The sequence below is a fragment of the Varanus komodoensis genome, unplaced genomic scaffold (assembly GCF_004798865.1).
Source record: "Varanus komodoensis strain SLA01 unplaced genomic scaffold, ASM479886v1 scaffold36, whole genome shotgun sequence".
Lineage (NCBI taxonomy): Eukaryota > Metazoa > Chordata > Lepidosauria > Squamata > Varanidae > Varanus > Varanus komodoensis.
The window spans coordinates 845,675-865,752 of record NW_025335873.1 but is presented as its reverse complement, the minus strand read 5'-3'; the positions used below and the strand labels follow the sequence as shown (position 1 = coordinate 865,752).

At 46.2% G+C, this 20,078-nt stretch overlaps 1 protein-coding gene across 1 annotated transcript in view; it reads left to right on the top strand.

Moving 5' to 3' along the window:
* Positions 1-6,630: 6,630 nt before the first annotated feature.
* NTNG2 (netrin G2) overlaps positions 6,631-20,078 on the top strand; it is an 81,339-nt gene continuing 67,891 nt past the window's right edge. Inside the window, exon 1 of the mRNA XM_044440023.1 lies at positions 6,631-6,843. Within this exon, the coding sequence (XP_044295958.1) occupies positions 6,631-6,843 (213 nt within the window). The remainder of the gene's footprint in view (positions 6,844-20,078) is intronic.

The window sequence follows — 20,078 nt, the reverse complement described above, 5'->3', positions numbered from 1 at the left end:
GCTTTTTTGCAGGTCATGTTGATGATTTAATAGGGGATATTTTTACCTGTTGGCTTGACTGCTGTTGGCCACTTTGATTCCTTACCAAGAGAGAGCAGAATTTCTTAAAACAAATGAAGAGATTCAGTGTTTATTGTTAGTGCAGTTGGGCAGAAACTCTCAATAGATGGGGCCTCATGGATGAGCGCAGTCTCTCTTCTGCAGAACCCAGCTTTGCCATCTGGGGGAACGGGGTGGGCACTCCAGAGGGCTGATTTGGGGTGCCATGAAAGGGCTGCGCATTGTAAGCTATTTGATTTGTTATGATTATAATTATATTTTTATTACCAGGAAGTGGGGGAGGGACCCCTGCCACTTTTTTGCCTCCAGTGCTAAATAATTTGGCTGCTTGGAATCTTTTGCTCCTGGACAGGGGCTGCCGGTCAGTGTTGGCAAAGCGGGACGAGATAGCCCTCGGGTCTGGCTCCATAGTTTGCCGCCGCAGACAGTCCTCTTCGCCGAGGACCTGGCAACATTGTCCCGGGCAGACTCGCCTTGCGCAAGGCGGCTCCCGCCGCTCCTGCTGGAAGGAGCCCTGATCCCCGCGCCCGGGACGGGTCCTTTAAGGGGAGCCGGCGCAGCGCCGGAGCCCCCGCCGGGCGGGCAGAGCAGGGAGCGACCCCGCCCGCAGCCAGCCCCGGAGGGCCGCGGCGGCCGGGCCGGGCCGGGCCGGGCCGTGCCGTGCGGGGCCAGCACCGCCGGGCGCGACGGGCCCGAGGCCTGACTCAGCACGCGCCGGCTCCCGCCGAGACCGCCCGCGATGCCCCGGAGCTGGCGGCGGGGAGGGCGCGCCGCGCGCGTGTGCGGGTCACCCGCGGCAGAGCCCCGATCTCGCCGCCCTGCAGCAGCCCAGCAGCGCAGCGGCGAGGCGCGGGCGCGGCGCGGCGCGGCGGGGACCATCGCCCGCCCCTACCCCGCGCCCGGCTCGGGCGGCGCTTCTCCTCGCGTGCCCCGCGCTCCCCCGGCCCCCCCCCCCCTCCCCTCCCCCCGCGTCTCCGTTCCCTTCTGCCCGGGCTGCGTTTCCCTCTCCGGCTGCTCCTTTAAGAGCGGACGGCGGGACGGCGGGCAGGGCGGCTGCTGCTGCTGCTGCTGCTGCCGCTGCCGCTGCTGCTGCTGCTGCTGGCGACGGGGAAGCCACACAGAGGAAGTTACGCAGCCCGGATCAGGCGCGGGGATCAAAAGCTCCGCGGGGGTGAAAGTGACGTCCGAACGGGGCTGAGGCGCAGCGCCCGAACTTGGAGCAGGAGAGAACAGGGGAGAGAGGCAAGGGGCGCGGGAGGCGAACGGAGCCAGGGAGAGCAGAGGTGGGGCGGAGGGGCTTCTCCGTCCATCTGCCCATCTGCCCTTGAGCTCTGGCGAGCGGGAGCCCAGCCGTCCCGCGCCAAGGCTCTCCGAGCAGCCGGAGAGGGGAGGGGCCGCCCGGGTCGGTGTCGAGGGGATGCAGGGGCGCGGGATCCTCCTCTGGGGCGTTTTCCTGCTGAAGGAAAAAAGTTGAACTTGGAGCCTTTCCGCCCACCCGCCTCCCTTTTCCGCCTCCCTTTCCCCCTCCCTGCCTCCCCGCACCATCCCCGGCCAACCTCTTGGGTCGCCTTCCCGAGATCTCCCCCTACTTTGGAAGCCCGAGGAAAGGGCGGGAGAGAAGGAAGGAAAGGAGGAGGGAGGAGAGCAAAGGAAGGTAGGAAGGAAGGCGAAAATAGAAGGAAGGGAAGTCCAAAGAAAGAAAGCCAGACAGAAAAGGAAAGTAGGAAGTAAGGAAAGGGGAACGAAAGAAGAAAGTTAGGAAGGAGGAGGAAGGAAAGAAAGAAGTGAAGGATAGAAAAGAGAAGTAGGGGGAGAAGAGAGGGAAGGAAGGCATCTCGTCAGTCTCTTTCCGCCTGCTTTTCCCGGACGGTTTGTTTCTTCAACAACTTTGTACGTGGGGCGGCAGGCCACCCCCACTGCCGCCGAGGGAGCGAGCAGGCGGGTGCCAGGACGCGCCTGGCTCCCGCCTGGGCAGCGGGGAAGAGCCCTTCCTGCCTGGCGCCCGGAGCAGACCGCCCCGCCGCGCCCGCCCGAAGCCGGGCGCTCCCTCGCCTCGGCCTCCATCCGCTCCGTCACTGCGCCGGACCGAGGATCCGCCAGCGAGCCCCCGGTAAGCCGCGCCGATCTCCCCCTCCCTCGCCGCCGCGCTCCGGCCGCCGCGGGAGGGGACCCCGCGCGCCCTCGCGGAGGGGCCGCCGCCGGGCGCTGTCCTTCAGCACCGCCGGGCCGGGAAGCCGCGCCGGAGCTGCCAGGCGGGAGGTCCCCCTCGGCGGCCGCCGTGCCGTTGCTCAGCACCGGGAGGGAAAAGTTACCTAACACTCCTCCGGCTGGAGGTGCCGCAGGCGCCTCGGCTTGGCGTTCTCGCCGCGATGCCCCCCCCCCCCCGCGCGCCTCCTTTCTTTTCGTTTCTCTGGGTGGCACGGTTTCCAAAACCGAGGGGCACGCTGTGCATATCTGCGCTTCCCGTGCGTGGGGGGAGGGGGCCACCTCCGTGATTTTACTGACCCTTCTCGGTACCCGCAGCTGACTTCCCGGGGAAGGATGACTTTTTGCTGCCGGGCAAAAGGCGCTCAGCGGCCAAAGAGATTTGTACGGCATTCCGTACAGGTCTCTCCTTGCATCCCGCCCCAAGCCCCACATTTCTTGAAACCTTCCGTCTTCCTTGCTCCTCTTGGACTGGACTACCCAACGCTTACCCCTCCTAATATATATAATTCGATTTTAATATTCACAGTAGGAAAGGATAAATTCTAACAGGAAATGAATAACCACCTTTCAGTTCAGCCTGCTGATAGCATCCTTCCTTCCTTCCTTCCTTCCTTCCTTTTTTTCTTCGGTGTGTGTGACTGGAGTGTATTCACTGAATCACTTTTTCATGCATATGCTTAGCAGCAGATTAGATCATTATTTTCTGCAGACTGATTGTGAGGGAAAGGGTGTTTAGAGCTCAGATCCACCCCCACCGCCACACAACACATGCACACAGTCCATCAGCAGAGTGAGGTGCAGCCCTGTGTATCCGCTTACCTGGGAGTAAGTCCCTTTGAACGGTATAGCAATTGTGCTGCTGTTTGCAAAATTGCGAGGACCAACAGGGAGATGTAAACCTACCTGGACAAACAACTCATGTTGATATTGATTGTTTGCACAGTAACTTTCTGGAATGAAACCACTCTCCTGCAGTTTGCTATGCCTGCAGTTTCCCTCTCTGACACAGGATGCAAGGCCATGATCCCCAGTCCATTTTGCTGTTCTGGCTTTCATTTTCAAGTGGCTTACTTTGCCTCTCCAGAAACCATGCTCTTTTCACATAGGTCCTAGCTTTAAAAAACCTGTGCAATCCAGCTCCTTGGACACCTTTCCACGTCCCTTTTCGTTCTGCTGAAAGGCAACCTAACTTTCCCCTAATCCTATTGATTCAAATACCCCAGAAACAAGGTGGTAAGAAGTAAGAGAGACCCTCATATTACATGCGCTACATCATTCTCTGCTTTCTTACTGGAGTCCTTGAAATGTCTTAGGGTAAAGAATGTTTATAAAAAGGAGATGGATTTAAGGTGGGAAAATACTGAACTATCTGGAATTAGAATTTCTTCCTGGAGAGGTTCAACATTTTCATGGTGTCTGTATTAGTTCTACAGAACACAGTTCCAGCATGGTCCTAGGGGTGTCCTCTTTAAGGTGACCCTCACTGACTTCGATAGGGTTTACTCCTGGGTAAGTGTGTGTGGCATTGCAACCTTAACATCTATTTGTAAACTTTTGAAAATGAATTGAAATAACGTTATCAGTTGCAAGAGGAGAAGGATACAACTGAAAGGGGTTATTCTTTCCACTCCGCAGTTTACAAAACACCAGTTCCTGTGCAAACTGTGCTCCACTCCCCCTTTTTTGTTAAAAGTACCACTTCTGGGAAAGACTGCATTTAATTGCAAAGTGAACAAACAGGTTTACTTCTTAATTCCCCAGCAGGGTGTTGTAACTGTGGGTTGCCTCTTTATTTCAAAAGCATGTTAATCCAATAAAGGAGAAAAGAACTGAGTCCAGATACCCAGATAAAATCTAATTTTGTGAGGTTGGCTATCAGTCCCTTATGATTGCTGTGCACTCTTAAAAGAAAATCAAGCCATTGATTCTGCCCGTTCCTGGGAAGTGCAGTTTCTTAATAATATCAGCTGAAGATTTATTTTTTTGCTGTGGGAAAGGAAGCCAAACCTTTAATTCAGAATTTTTAAATTAAAAAGGCAACTATTTCCACAGAAAACACCTGTGATGTTCAGCTGATGGAGGCCACTTTGCTTTTCCATGGGTAACAGCCTAGATCAGTTTTCATTGTGTTTTCTTGGGGTGAGGGAATTGTGGAACGGCATAGCAACGGGTATTTTATAGCTGTCTTCCTCCTTAACTTTCTTTTTCTGTCAAAGTGCTCACTGCAAAATGTATTTTCTGTTTCTGAAAATAGACTTGTCAGATTGGCGTAATCTTCTTCCCCTGCCAAACCTACCCCTAACCAAATGTGGGAGTTTTGTGTGACAAAGCCCTTACTACTCTTATGCTATTTACATCATAAGAGCACCTGACACATTTGATGTGTTAAGGAAGTGATCATTTAAAAAATAAATTGAAGAAGACCAGCCTGATGTCAGTGAGGCTTCCAAAGTGATTCCTTTATCTCCACCCTACTTTGCTCATTACTCCAAAAATAGCAACCAGACTTTGCTTTCTTGGGGGCTTATTCTGAGCCAAGGCAGTTCAGAGGGGTGCCTCTAAAGAGCTAAGAGCAGGAAAGATGGATCTTACCTTCAGAAATTGAGTATCTTAATCAGGTTCACATTTAGACTTTTATTTTGCTAAAGGGGAGACAAGAAGTGCACATAAATAGGTGTACAGTCCCCCCCCCCCCCCCCCACCGGAGTGTGGATGTAGTTGGAGTAATCTTGTATCTGTGCTGGCCACTTAGCCTCAAGGGAAGAGTTAGTCAAGGAGACTTTTAATAGGGTGAAAGTTGTGGAGTGAAAAGGAAGAGAAAGGTTTATTTTTCAGTCTTAAAAACACAACTATTTGTGGTGTGAGGAACAGTTTCAGATCTGGCTACAGATCATTTCTACCTGTGATTGAAGGTGGTTGCTTTGTTTGTTTTTGTTTTTTTAAAGAATTGCTCAATTGGAAAAATTACAGGGAGGTTGGATTAAACTCCAGTGAACTCCAGGAGAGGTGACTGCTCTTTCTTTATTGGAAAAGCCTTAAATGTGATTCATTTTTCCATTTTTAATAATAATAATAATAATAATAATAATAATAATAATGATATATCTCTTTGTTTAAATAAATCTTCCATGTGGAAGTTGAACTGTGTCTCTGGTTGTCTGGCTGCCTGGCTTTTTCTCTGGCTTGTTGTTTAAAGATTTCTGTTTGGCTGGCAAGCTTCCACGCCTGTTCATGGTTCTCCTTTAGATTTATAAGGAGCTATATTTGTTCTTCTAATCATTGTGTTAATAAGAACACAAGTTTGACTGGTCAGAGAGAAAACAAACAAACAAACTTTTGCACAATTCTAACAGCCACGTTTTCAGAACTTCTGAAAGAATTCATAATATCCCATGAGGTTCTCTCTTTAGCTGATATTTCTATTTATCATTCTTTTTATTCCCTTCCATCTAATTAGATTTTTTTTTTCAAAACAATGTTCCAGGTACATGAAGGTGCTCAAGGAAAAGCAGGATCTCAGGACATTAGTAGTCTACAGAGAAAAGCTTTCAAATATTTTGTGTTAAAGTTGTCAAAAGGCAGTGATTGCTCTCTCTGAGTGCCTCCCTCCTCTTCAGACAAAAAGAAGCACATAGGAGAAAAAATCCATGAGCCTATTTTTTAAAAAAAAATCAAATAAAATGACAAGAATTGCCAAGTCAAACTTACGTTAAACAAATCATTTAAAAATTATCTTTCCAAAGATTTGATTCATATGCTTTCAGAGTTCTGTATCATGTGACTATTCTATTTTTTTTACATAAACTATTTTCTCAGCCCCCCCAAATAAACATACTTCAGCTTCTGAGCACTTTAGAATGGCTCACATTGTAGCAGACAGGAAAAGGTTGGAGAAAACTTGATCTCAGTTGCACTGCATCACCTCTCTGGTTTCTACCCGCCTCCTCTTCCAATGGGTCAAATTTCATCACACAGTCAGAACCTGAGAGCTCTATTGATTGACTGAAGAGAGTCACCTCTAGATACTTTCATGCTGATTTGGAAGATTGTTTATGCACCAAAAAAACAAAACAAGAAAACATGAACTTATGGAAGACTTTGGGCTGCTGAAGAGCAACCGTGGAAAGAGTAAGCCACATTCTTCAGACAAAACCACCTGCAGATTTCCTGTTGCCTAAACATACGTCAACAGCTGGAGACCCATCACCTCCACCACCATCTGGACCACCTAGTGTACAGTGTTTGTATTAGATGTGGAGTGTCCATGCTGATCCAGAGAACCTCCCCTAAACCAGTGTCTGCCTTGAATAAGACTTTGGGCATTTCCTTTGACCAGGAACCTCGTGTGAGGTCTTGTCTACCATGCTGCACCACGCCGCTTTCTTACTGCACTGCCTCCCACTGGTTATGGGACAGTATGACATCTGCAAATCCTGGGTGACCACTGACGATGGCCCAATGTGGGAATTTTATGCCTGCCAGCCAAAATCTGTACCCATGAAGGACTATGCCACTGTGAGGGTAGACCCATCAGGCATCACTTGCGGGAATCCTCCAGAGAGGTTTTGTACTCACGTAAGTACAAGTGTCTTTCCTTCCTTCCTTCCTTCCTTCCTTTCCCAGACTAGGTTCACAGGAGGGATTGGGTACTTTTGAACCTCTAGATGTTTTGGCCTACAACCCACATTATTTGGGAAGCATAGCCAATTTTAAGGGATGATGGGAGTTGTAGGCCAGAACTTCTGGAGGTCCTGAAGTTGACCACCTCTGGCTTGCAGTAAACAATTCCATCTTATCAGAGAAAGCAAGTGCTGCCAAGGTGAGACAAGTAACCTGTGAAAAGAAGGCACAGAGTCAGTGCTGCCTCCAGTCATGGGATTGTTCAGAATGAGACAGGCAAGTCTAAAGGAGTGGAAACATCAGTTCTATGTTCTTTGGGGGGACAATCCCAAAGATAGAGATCATAGTTTACGTGCAGGAGAAACCCAGTTTGGCATCTCCGCTTGCACAGCACATGATGCTGGAAAAGACTTCTGCCAGAAACCCTGGGGAGCCATTGACAGTCCGTGTAGGCAATACTGAATTGAGTAGACCAATAGGAGAAGACCGTTTCCATGTTCTTCTCTTTTCTCATGAGACAAGACTGTGCCTCGGAGGAAGAACCTTGCTTTGCATTAGAAAGTGCCAGGCTCAATCCATGGTTTCTCCAGGTAGGGCTGGGAAAGTATTCTTCCTGAAACCCTGGAGAGCTGCTGCTACCAGTCAGTGTCAACAATACTGGCCAGGATTGGCCAAGAGCCTGGCTCAATAAAAGGCAGCTTACCATGCTCCCCTAGATCTGGGATCTCCAACATGGTGCTCCCAAGGACCTGTGCGCCCACAGACACCTTTCTTGGCATCTGCCAGGCTTTCTACCTGATTTTAAAAAATAAATTGTTAGATGTTAGCAATTAAAAGTGTTTTAACTGACTTAGTCTGTCTCCTCTGAAATCTGTATTTTGTTGTGCTTTGTGGGGACAAATGTGTGATTTGGCATTTAGGCACAGCCTCCTTCTCTGCCTTGTTCTTGGTTTCTTGGCCAAGTTACTTGTCTGTAAGCAACATCTTTTTGCTTTCTGTGAAATAACTGTTGGAAGAGAAAACTGTCAGTTAAAAAGTGGCTTTGTGTTTGAGAGCTCAGTCTCCCCACTGCTCTGCATTCTACTTAGATTCTGGAGCTACCTTGCTTTTCTTTCAGCCTCCTCAGTTTTCCTGCTGGGAAATGGGCATGTTATAACTAGCTATGCCCACTCTGATAACCATTTTGTGACAGAACTCATTGTACCTCCAAATTCCAATTGTGCCAACCGCACCCCAAAATTTGGGGAAACTTGCTCTAGTGAGATGAGTCATTTGATCCGATATAAGGTAGCTTCTTTCATTTCCTGTGTTCTTCCATGCCTAAATGCCTGCACTGAGTCCCTTAAGTGAATTCTGTGTGACTTTGATAACAGTCATCACAGCCTCTGTTCCAAGATAGTAGATGGTGCCTTCCATGCTAGCAATTCCCTGAGCATGGGAATAAGAATTGGCTTTTAAGATATCTGGATGTGTTTGCACTTGCACTATTTAACAGTTATGGTTGGCTGTGAGTTTATCATTTTAAACTGATTTAAGTTGGTGGTTATAATTTCAACTACATGGGTTCTAGTACCATGAAAGGGAGAGAAAAACTTATCTTTATCTACTTTCTTAACACTGTTTTATAATGTCTATCAGGAGTGATCTGTATATGCTAACTTCAAGCCCCAAGTCAGCACCTATACATAACCTCACCACGACCTGCCTGCATTAGGAATGTCAGAGAAATCTGCATCAGATTCAAGCCGTTCCAAAATGCCCATTTCCCCCTATAGACTAAAGCATGAAAGTGTGCAATTGGGGAGGTTTCGAGCATTTTTAGAAGTACAGATTTGCATTAAGAGCAAAGTTGCATAAATTCATGTGAGATCTAGTTCTGTCAGTGAGTGGATGTTGGAATGAAAACTGTACAACACAAACCAAATGGATTTTACAAAGTCCATACATCTTTACCACACACACACACACATGCCAAACCTTGACACTGGCTTGCTCAAAGTAGGACTGATGAGGCTAGGGAAGTGAAGGTACCCATTATGTTGAAGTAGGTGTGGGAAACCTTCTGGTGCCCAGATCCAGCCTCCTTTCCCTAGTTCCAGCCCCATTCCTCCAACTGCTGATCATTTGGTGGCTTCCCAGCATTTGAAGAGTTCCCTTTCAGCAATGGGCCTTGTATGGCTTTGTTATTGGCAACAAGATTGGGAAGCTAAAAAGTGTTCGTATTTTGGCCCCACCCCTTTACCTCTGCCCCACACTGCAGGGCATGAAGATTCCATCATGGCAAATGGGCAGCTGAGGCAGAAAGTGGCCTCTCTAAGGACCTTTGAGAGCTTTACTGAGCTTTACGGGAACAAAAAGCAGGCTACAATTTCTAACTTTTTTGAAACCACCATGTCACACAAGGGCCAATAGCCAATGTTAGAGGGACAACATGTCATGGCTCAGAATCTGTCTGAAGGCCAATCTTACTTGCTGTTGGGATGCAAAGTGGCGCATGGCATGCCCAGTGTCCCAGGTGGCTCATCCATCTAGTTCAGGGTTAGAGGAAGGACCCAGGTTCTGGTTCCATTCTCTCCAGGTAGAGATGGAAAATCCCTGCCTGAAACCACTGCCAGTCAGTGCCAAAAATCCAACCCTAGATGGGCCCAGGGCTGGACTAAGTCTAAGGTGGCTTCCCATATTCCTCTGCTCTGTTAATTGGAGGGAACCTGACCATAGGAGCTCTTGAAGGTGTCAGGATGAAAGCTAAGCTGTTTGGATTGCTGAGGTATGATCCATGGGATATTTCTTCTGCACAGGCCCCACTGATAGGAAGGGTAGATGCATAAGAGTACAACAGTGCCATTATGCAGCTTTGTTTGCAGGAGAACAGTCATGGGCATGGGTCCTGAAGTAAAGGGCGGGGCCTCACAGACCAAGGGAAGTCCAAAGGAGAACCCCTTCGATGGCCAGCTGGACATGTGCAGATACTCTTTTTTAATATTTTAAATTTTGAGATATATTACCTTTTCTATACAAAGTGGTGCTTATTTCCAAGTACATGTTTTTAGCATCAGGGCATTAGAAAGAAAGGTTGATTTGTTCCAAAACCATGATTTAGGTGATTTTAAAATGCAAAACTGCATGTCTGCAGAGTATGTCTTTCTCTTTTCTTTTTTTTTTCAGGGCTGGCACACAGTTTTGTCTTTCTTTGGGTTTTGCTCCAGCCTGTCAGAAATGCAGAAGCAGGTGTAAAGGATGGAACATGGCTGGGGTGGTGGGGCTAGAAGGAGGAGAAGCATGTTAGCCGTGTGCTTTGAAAGTGAAGCGACATACAAGGCCATCTAAATTAACCCCTTTCCAATAAGACCATAAATCCAGGGTCTGAAATTACCGGGTTTCACATAGGTGGGATGAAAATCCAGCAGATTCTCTTAGCTTGGCCCAGTGGATGTCACTCTCTTAAACCTGTACTGGTGATGATTCCATCAGGTACAAGTTGAGTCAGCATGTGCATATTTTCAAAATGGGCTGTGAATTACATACTTTAAAAACCAACCAACACACATTGCACCATTTGTGCAGACTGTGGGATTCCACTCCAAATTGCAGAACAGAGGTCCAAATGTCACCCAAATCTGACAATAACTATCCAAAATTTCAAGGTGGCCAAGGAGGTCTGTGTTCATTTGCTGTGAGAGGAAGATGCTTCTGTTAAATGCTACAGCAAGAACAAGGATTCAGATCTAACAAATCAGCCCCAATTTGTGGTTCTCATTTTCACATAATCCAAAACTACCAAGAGTAAGCTCACTTTGGCTGTCAGGACAAAAATGAACTGAAAGTCAGTTGAGCTCAAACAGAACAACCTTTCCAATGTGGCACATCACCTTTGCTCATAAAATGTACTGTAAGTTTGTGTGTGTATGTGTGTGTGCACACACACATGCGTACGTACAAATGAGGGGGAGTTGTTATTTAAATCCCCCCTTCCAGGCACTAGAATATCTCTCTTTCATGTCTGTATCGCCTCTCCTCCCTAAATGGTACAGCCCCAGCAAAATGGTGCTGAGAGCTTGAGTGCTGCCTTGCATAACTTAAGGGGCAAAGATAATGATGGTCTCCTAGATCAAAGGTAAAGCTCAGAAAATCCTAAAGGTCAGTTTTAGATCTCATTATTGGCTCAAAAATGTTGAATAATAGATGTAGAGGAACATTAAGGGCTGGCTTTCCCCCCTTTTTTCTTAAAGAAGAAAATAAATGACTATCTACTGAGGGGAAGGGAAAAACCCAGTCTCAAGTCTTTTGTTGCCAGCCATTAAGAACCAGTTCCCTGTGACTGGCATTTATTGGACACAGCTATGGGATGAGGATGGGGGGAGAAGAGAGTGCAGCTTCCTTTGGCTCACTGCATTTTAGTCCTGGAATCTGCCATGGTTTTGTTCTGCAGGAGAAGTAGCACCTGCAGGAAAAGCTTCTGAGCACATCCAGGGTTTATGTCACTCTGTATAAAAACGGTGTGGCTCTAGACTTTGCAGGCAGGGCTGAAGCAAAGCCTCATGCAGTGTTTTAGGGGGCAGACCAGCTCTCCCAGCTGAAAGCACATGAAGCCTTTGGGGGACACATCAACGGAAGGAGAGAATTTGGCAAAGGCCCAAGGATGCCTGGACCAAGCACCATCATCTACTGGGATGCCAATCAGCAACAGAGGCTGGTGGTGCCAATGTCGGTGTGGACTGCAGTCTGAACTACGTGGAGCTATCCATGGTGCTGAACCTACTGGCGTGGTGCGGCACAATAGCTGAGGACAGGTGCAGCACCATGGACAGAAGTGTTGGAATGCAGACTGATTTCTCTGCAGGTGCTGGGGATACACAGCCCCTCTGACATGGGAACCACCAGTCTCCACTGCCAAGCCATCTTCCAGTGTTGTGGGAGCAGTGGCGGAAACAGACTTTTGATGGTCTTGGAAGAAAAATGGGAAAGGCATGAAACACCAGTTCACTTGTTACTATGGTGGCTACTCAGGCATCGCACCCAAAAGAGAGCTGTCTCGTTCCTGGTATGAGTCGTTAAGGATCCAAGCAGACCAATTCATCCTACCCCACTTTTTTCTGTTTTTCTTTTCCATCTGACACTCAAAATTCTGTGAATTGCTAATGAGCAGATAGCACGCCCATTCCTCACTGGGACTGGGTTTTTGTGTGGTGGGGGGAACACTTGGGATGTTTCTCAGTGGCCTTCTTTTGGCTCCCTGTTTGGGAGCACTGAGTTCGCTATTAGAGGGAATGAACAAGCAACACGGCCTGCTTCCTTTGCCTTCAGAACACCAGCACAGCTCACAGGCATGGTGACAAAACTCTGTCTGCTCACATTAGGATATAATTGGGTGATTAACCCAAGGGGTGACGGGAAATGGGGCACTTCTTTTCAAAACTGAAAGGCCTGCTCTGGTGCCTAATCAAGATAAAACGGGGGAGGAGGAAATGAGAGAGATAGAAAGATGTTTTATGAGCATGTGCTATGGTTACCTTTTGGGATATCTTCTTCCTGAAGGAAATATTGTCAACAGAGATCAAAAGGGCATCTTCATTTTATTTGAAAGTAGAAGGATTTGTAACTTTGACATGCATATCTAATATACGGGCCTATTTGCTTCTCTCGGAGAATAATCTCCCAGGGTACAGGAAAAAAGATGAGTTGGTTAAAAATATGGGTGGTACAAAAGTTGTAATCACAAATGACCTGAAATACAAGATCTGAAAATAGTTCCTCCTTGCTTTTCTAGGAACTCCTCACCACCACTGCCTCCAACAAGAACACTATAACAAACTAATGCTGGGTTTGATAATTTGTAAAAATTATTATATGTTTACTTGGAGACCCACATAAGATAAAAAGGCAGGATATAGACATTTAAAATTGGGGGAAAGGCAACCTTTTTAAACAGGGGTTGCATTTGTCAGTGGAGAGTGGTAAGGATCAGAAATAAGAAAGGATGTATTGCAAGCTATATGAAGTGGACACTTAGCCTTACATTTCAAAATATCCAAATGTAAGCACTCTTTGAAAATGTGGAGGAAATTCTGTCTCTCTTTTCCTCTCCTGCACCCCTGGCATGAAAGACATGCTGGGCAAGACACTTGCCCCCTTTATCTGAAAAATCTTTTAACATATTTTCTCCCTGAAATATTAATTCTTGCTGTTTCTTCGATGCAGCTCAAAGCTCCGCAGGGGCATTTGATTTATAATTCACCAGTACTTGCTTTGTTTAAAGGGTTCAGGGGTCAAAAAAAGGAACAGCAAAAAATAATAATCATATGCCATCCTTTTGCAGGAGGATAATCTTGCAAGCAAGGTGAGTCTATTACACAAATAAAGGCTGTTTGAACAACTCAAACATGACTGGAGGGGTCTTCTCCCCATGCCACCCCTTATAATTGCATTTGAAGAAGGGTCCTTTCAAATCAACCCTTTAGCAATCCCCCAGACCTCTCACCAATACAACTTGTTGGAATTCAAGACTCCTAGTTTTCATTCCATTGCCAGCCTGCAAATCTGGCTACTTATATGCGATCTGTCTCTTACATGGGACAAAATGATTCCGTTCTTTATTAAATTGTTAGTGAAATTAGGATAGCCAGGATATGTGTTTGGAGGGAGGGTCTGTAAATCGGAGGGTCTCAAAAGGGTACGTGTGTGTACTGTAGGAATTTAGGTTGGGCCATCTAGTGTTAATGAGTGGGGGTTAAGATGCATGCATGCAAACACAGATGCAATGTGCATGCACACCCCATCACCCACAGTGACTGCTCTTCTTCCTGCCCATAGAAATCAATGTTTGGTAGTAAAAAGATTAATTTCAGGCAATATCAACTGCAGGTTTTGAAGACTCCCTGGTCCCCTCCTACTTTTTCATTACCTTCTTTCAACCTAATCAACCTCACAGGGTTGTTCTAAGAATAAAATAGAGAGGAAGAGGCCCTGCAAGGTGTCTTGCGTTCCTTGCAAGAGGGAAAAAAGGCAGGGCATTCATTTTATGTAATAGTATTAGTAATGATGACAATGGTGTTGACAGACAGACAGACAGACAGACAACCAAAATATGAAAACTAAGCCATGAACAAACCAGGTGAAGCAAACACAGCAGGAAAGGAAAGGAAAATAATTCCTTTTTCTGGGCCAACATGAGAGGCAGGTGAGTAAGCAGACTGTAAAGATAAAGAGTGAATCCTGGGGACTTTTGTCAGTAGCCCCTGATTGGCTGGGGGGCCCTGGCAGGTGCCCAATCACACCTACCCTCAATAGGGGCCCTGGCTTACATTATTGGGATAAATTCTAAACTTTCCCTTCTTGAGCCACAGAAACCGCCTACCTCTCCCCCATGTCCCAAACTGTAGCTCGTTTCTTTCATTCCAAATAATTAGGATGGCCACTTATTGCACCACCAAAACAGAAGGGGCAAACTAGGTACTTTGCAAATAAGAGCCAGTGTTTTGTAGTTGTTGGGGTGTTGCACTGGGGTGCACATGTCCTAAGTTCTAGTTCCCTGTTAGCCATGAAACTCACTGAGCAACTATGGGCCAGTCATTAACTCTTAGACTCAGACATCTCACTGGGTCATTATGTGGGTGGATGGAGGATTATGGACTCTTTGGTGAAAAGGCTGGAGATGTATAATACATGAATAATAATATATATGCTACTTCATAGGTAGAGGGGATATGTGGAGTTAATTCTTATAATTTAAATAGCAATGCAACGTATTTTACCATTGCAGGATGACTTGTCAAGGTAACCTCTGTGTCTGCCTGCTTGCTCAGTCCGGTGTCTGGGTGCTTAGTGTGGATGGGTAACAGTTCGAGGACACCCCTGCCACTCTCCCTTCTTTTTAGGTTTCTTTCTCAATTTAAAGAGAAATAAAACAGGCCTCCAGATGCTGGTGGACTACAACTTCCATCAGTCCTAGCTAGTTAGTCAATGGAGAGCAAGTTACAGCCCAACACATTCCCCACACCTGAAGTGGAGGTTGCCTTCAGAGAGAAGGGTTCTCTGACAGCTTGCCAAATAGGTCTGCCTTTTGTAAAGTAGCATACAAGAGTGTTCTGCAACAAAATATTGTGGTATATCCTTTCCCCTTAACAGAAGAGCTCTTGTTCAGATTGTAGGCAGTGAATTCTGTGTTCACACAGGATATTGTAAATTCGCTAGGGTGCAATCCTATGCACATCTGAACAGCAACCACAAAATCCTGCCACTCCCAGCATTCCCCAACCGGCATGGAAATTGCAAACCAATCTGTTCTCCCTGCTTTCTAATTTTCTATATCTCTTTTCCAACTAACCTTCATCATTCTTTGGCTTCTTGGGGCCACTGAGCCTCTTCTTGCATGGTAATTTGTGTGTGTAACAGGGCGGGGGCTGCCCATTTTGATATTCCATCGATGTAGTTAAAAAGAAAAGCTGCTGCAGACCACAAGGTCTTCCTCAACCCACCTCAAGTGCACTGGCCTCCATCTCTTGGTTCTCATCCACCCTGTGCTTTGCTCCGTTTCTGTTGGCATTTACCACCTGAGCTCACTATTCACAGGAGTCCTAAGTCCAATCTTCAGGGTAACTCTTCCGAGCAATGAGCACTTTTAATACTCCAGGAGATTCTTCAAGGCTGCGCAGAGCCAGGAACTCTCCCGCCCCCTCTCACTCCCAAATTCTGGGTGATACCTGAAATGTGGGCTGAATTGTAGCCAATGCCTGAGTGGTGTGTGTGGAGAGGGAAGGTTATCCCTTCCAGGTTCGGAAGCCAATTCCATTCACATCTGGCTGCTCTTTCCACTCGACAGCACAATCTTGCCGCTTATTAATGTTGAGGGCTTTCTTTTCACAGTTCTTGAATTCCTTCTTGTTCCTGTCAATGCCCTTCATGCAGGGACACCTTAAAAATGAATTGTAAATTTCACATAAGATGAGATGGAAGAAGTGAGGGGAGATAGAGATGCTGGGCAGACAACAAACTGGATGCAATCTATGATTGAAAACCAATACAGCACCCTTAGGATAAATTTCTCCAATCTGACAGCCACCAGAAGGGTTTGCTTATACCTCCTCAGCACAATAAAATAGCCAAACACTATTTATTTTATTCATTTTTATATTACACCCTGCCTTTTTCTCTTGTGAAGTAATTTACATAATCCTCCTCTTCTCCACTTGTATCCTCACAGCAGTCCTTTCAGTTTGGTGAGGCTGAGAGAGCACCTCATGTGCTTCGTGGCCGAGTAGGACGCTCCCAAGTCCGAGTGCAGCACTCTCATCACCAGGCTGTACTGGTTCCACACTGGCTCTTATTGCCAGGAACTGGACCTTAGGAGAAGCCACCTACCTTGTAGAAAGGTGGGGGAGTGTTCAAAAGCCAAGAAAGCACCAAGGAAGGGAAAAGATGTGGGACATGGGGAACGGAGTATGGCCCATGAGTATTGCCCTGACATAAATGACAGTAATTCACTGATTCATTCTTTTTCTTTTTCATAAAAGTGTTTGTATGCATATAAAATAGTCCCTGGAACTCTACATTCCTTTTTGACCCCTCCTTTGGGGAGCGGATACATAAGTGGCTACACTTATGGGTAGGATGGGAGAGAAGGAAGTGTTGTGTGGCAATCAGGGGAGGAGAAAATGAGGGCCAGTATAGTGTAGTGGTTAGTGCATTGGACGGGACAAGGGAGATCCCAGTTCCAGTGCAACACTCCGCCATGAAATTCACTGAGTTACTTTGGGCTAGTTGCTGACTCTCAGTCCTAACATACCTCACAGGGTTCCTGTGAAGGTAAAACACAGAGGGTGGCTCTTGCATACTGACTTGGGCTCCTTCGAGAAAAGAAAGGTCAGACGTAAATGTAACAGGTAAATAAATAAGCAGAGGGTCCATTAAATGGGAGTCCAGTTTTATGGATGTTGCTATACCATACATAATTTGGTATAGGTGGGTAGGGACCTGTTCTCCCCTGCAGAGGAGGGCAGGATGTGCTCCAACAGAGCGAAGCTCAGGGAACCCAGGTTCCATTTGGATGCCAGGAAGTACTTCCTGACAGGACCCCAAGGGTATGGAATGGGCTTCCACGGGATGTGGTTGAGGCCCCGTCGGTGCGGGTGTTCAAGGATAGGCTGGACATGCACATGGTGGGCATGTCGTGAGTGGAGCCAACTGGATCCGGGGATCAGACTAGATGCCCGGGAGACCCCTTCTGATTCGCTCTGTTTCTTTGTATAGTCTATCATGTCTCCACTCACTCACCCACTCACTCACTCACCTTTTGTCCAAGCCAAACATTCCTAGTTGTTATAAGGACTTGGTGCACCTCACATGCATCATCATGGCTTCTCTCCAGTGCTGGTTTGCAGAGCGAGCTGAGGTGGACCAACTATAGATCACTACTTCCCCCAGACAAATTTTTAGGGTTCCTTGCTATCAAGGGATGACCTTTACCAACGGCCATGCTGGGTGGGTCATGTAAGGAGCTGTTGGATTCTTTTCTGTTTAAATATGCATAGGATTGTGCCATTAGAGGACACTGGATTGAGGAAGGATGGCCTAAGACATTGTTACACAGTAGATTTTGTACAGTACTAACCCCCTCTGTGATGGGATGTGTATGGCATGTGGATGTTAATATATTTAATTTGCTTTATCTCTCCCCCACCCCACATGCATACTTTCTGCAAAAGCAAAAAGAAAAAGGTGCTCAAGGCAGCTAACCATAAAACCCAGATTAATTACAAAACCTTAATTAAAAACAACATAAAAACTGTTAAATAAAGACACGAACATGTAACAATAAAAAAAAGAAATGGCACCAATCCATTAAGCAGCAGGCTAGTGTTTATGCCAAAGCCTTGCCTAAATAAAAGCTTCTGTTCCTGCCAGCATTAGAAGGAGGGGTAAACCTGGTCTCCCTCAGCAGGGAGTTCTAGAGCACAATCACTTTGTATGGTGTCTTGTGCTCTGTTGTTCTTAGATTGTTTTTACTCCATAATTGTTTAGTATCCTGTTCTGTATGATACTTTTACTCATACTTCCTATGTGCCACTATAGATATGGTTTGAAGGGTGAGATATTTTTGAAAGGAAAAGAGAACACTTAGAAAAGCAGAAGTGGCCCTGCAGTGGGCCAAGTTTCATTTTGAGCTAAGAAATGCTTGCTCTTTTTACAAGCACATAAAATGTTATTAGTACTCTTTGTTTCATACTTCTGCATAGCTGAAGGCCTTTGTATGGTTCACAAGCATTCATAAACATAAGCACAATAACAGAAATGGAGCAAAATCCCCTCCACCCCATTCTCTGAGAAAGCAAATTCTTGGTGAAGTGGCCTGATCCAGATTGGCACCAAAATTCATAGGGGAGGGGGATTAAGTTCTTCCTTCCCCAGCTGTGCCCCCACCCAGAAAAGGAACTACTAATAGCTTCTTCTTCTTCTTCTTCTTTTTAAAGCCCCCATTGGTGTCAACTGTTTTCAAAACATTATCATTAGAAAAGATTTTGGGGTGCATGTGTGTCATGGCAGGGGTGAGAAGGGTTAAATTTTCCTTCCCCACACAGTGCAGTCTGGATGCAGACCAGCCCACTGTTGTTATTTTTGAGCAGCTAGGGATGAGCAAATAGGTCTGTTTTTCATTTGTATCCGTTTCCAGTCTGTTCTCTTCAGCAGAGGCTGCTGGCTTTAATGTCACTGGGGTGGACTACCTGAATGTCTAGTGAGCTGTCCATGGTCCTGACACCCCCACGGTAGGTTCAACGCCATAGATAAAGCACTGATTGGAACCTGGCTGACATTTGCTAAGGTTCATTAACAGGTTGCAAGAGATGTAAACTAAAACGTACTGGCATTCTGGCCCCACCCTCTCAGTTTTGGGCTCCAACCACCATTGTGCCTTGACTCTTGAGAATCCCACTTTCAGGCTGCAAGTGTTTCAGTTCTTCTGCTGTAAATCAAGAGATGGGACTGGACCGAAACAAACTCTTTCAAAAGGGTGGGTCCATTGATCATTGTTTATTTGAAAACTGGATAAAGGTGTGCACATCATCACCATTTGTACCTCACACTAATTATGTTCCACTGTCACCAGCAATATTACAATGTCATTCACCACAATGCTTAAAAATCCAGGGCACCTACTCCTTGCTGGCTGCAGCTGCTTAATTTTATGACATTTTCCCATCACTGGCAGTAACAGAAGGTTTTCTCTTCCACCCCTAAAGGTTGTTCCCTGCCACTCTGGGATTTGAATCTGAGAAGGTACAAAAGAATCTAAAGGGGAGTGCAGCTCTGTCTTAAATTAGAATGTGCTGTGTATATTGAGTTTCCCACTCAAGCTTTAGTTAAAACAGTTCAATGATCTATTTTTCTACTGCCTGAAGCAGGACCTGGTCTAACAGAATCCCTCTGAATGACAAAAACCTTTTCCAAAAGGAGATAGAAAATGAGGCCTGCTTCTCTTTGAAGACCAGGAGTAAAACAAAGCAATGAAAAGCCCTATTAAATATCTTGTATTCGCTTGCAAAATAGGGATGACTGGAGGCAGCTTAGAAAGAGAGCCTCCAATTAAGTGGTGCCTGCACGGCTGCTTTTCTGCTTCCAAGCTGTGAGCTGCAACTATGAGGCCTAGGAACTTAATGGCAGGGAAACAAAATTGGCAGTGGAGATTTTTGGAAAGCTAAACAGTTCAAGCGGAAGACAATCCTTGTGTTGCAAATGTACAGACATGCACCTTGCACACAATTCAACTTGTAGCAAGTCCTTTGTGGGCAGTTTCTATCTCCCATCTCAGATACACACACTTTACTGCAAAACCATGCAGGCAGAATTTGTTTCCACTTTAAACTTTCAGTTTCCCTACACATCTAGAGCAGGGGTGGGCAATTAATTTTCCTATGGGGCCACATGAGAAACTTTGACAGTTGGTAAGGGCCGGACCAATACACTTACAGCTCTGCTCAATATTTATCTCTCTAAAAACAGTAAATGAAACATTACAATGACACAAAGAAAATGTGGAGCACAGAACAACACTATTTAATGAATATTCACAAAAACATTAACATTAACATTACATGAAAAGCAATACATTCAATTCAATTTAGCAGATCCTTCAAAATAAAAGCAGTGCAGTTGTATTGCTTGCATCTATATATCGTCGTAATATAGATGCAAGCAAT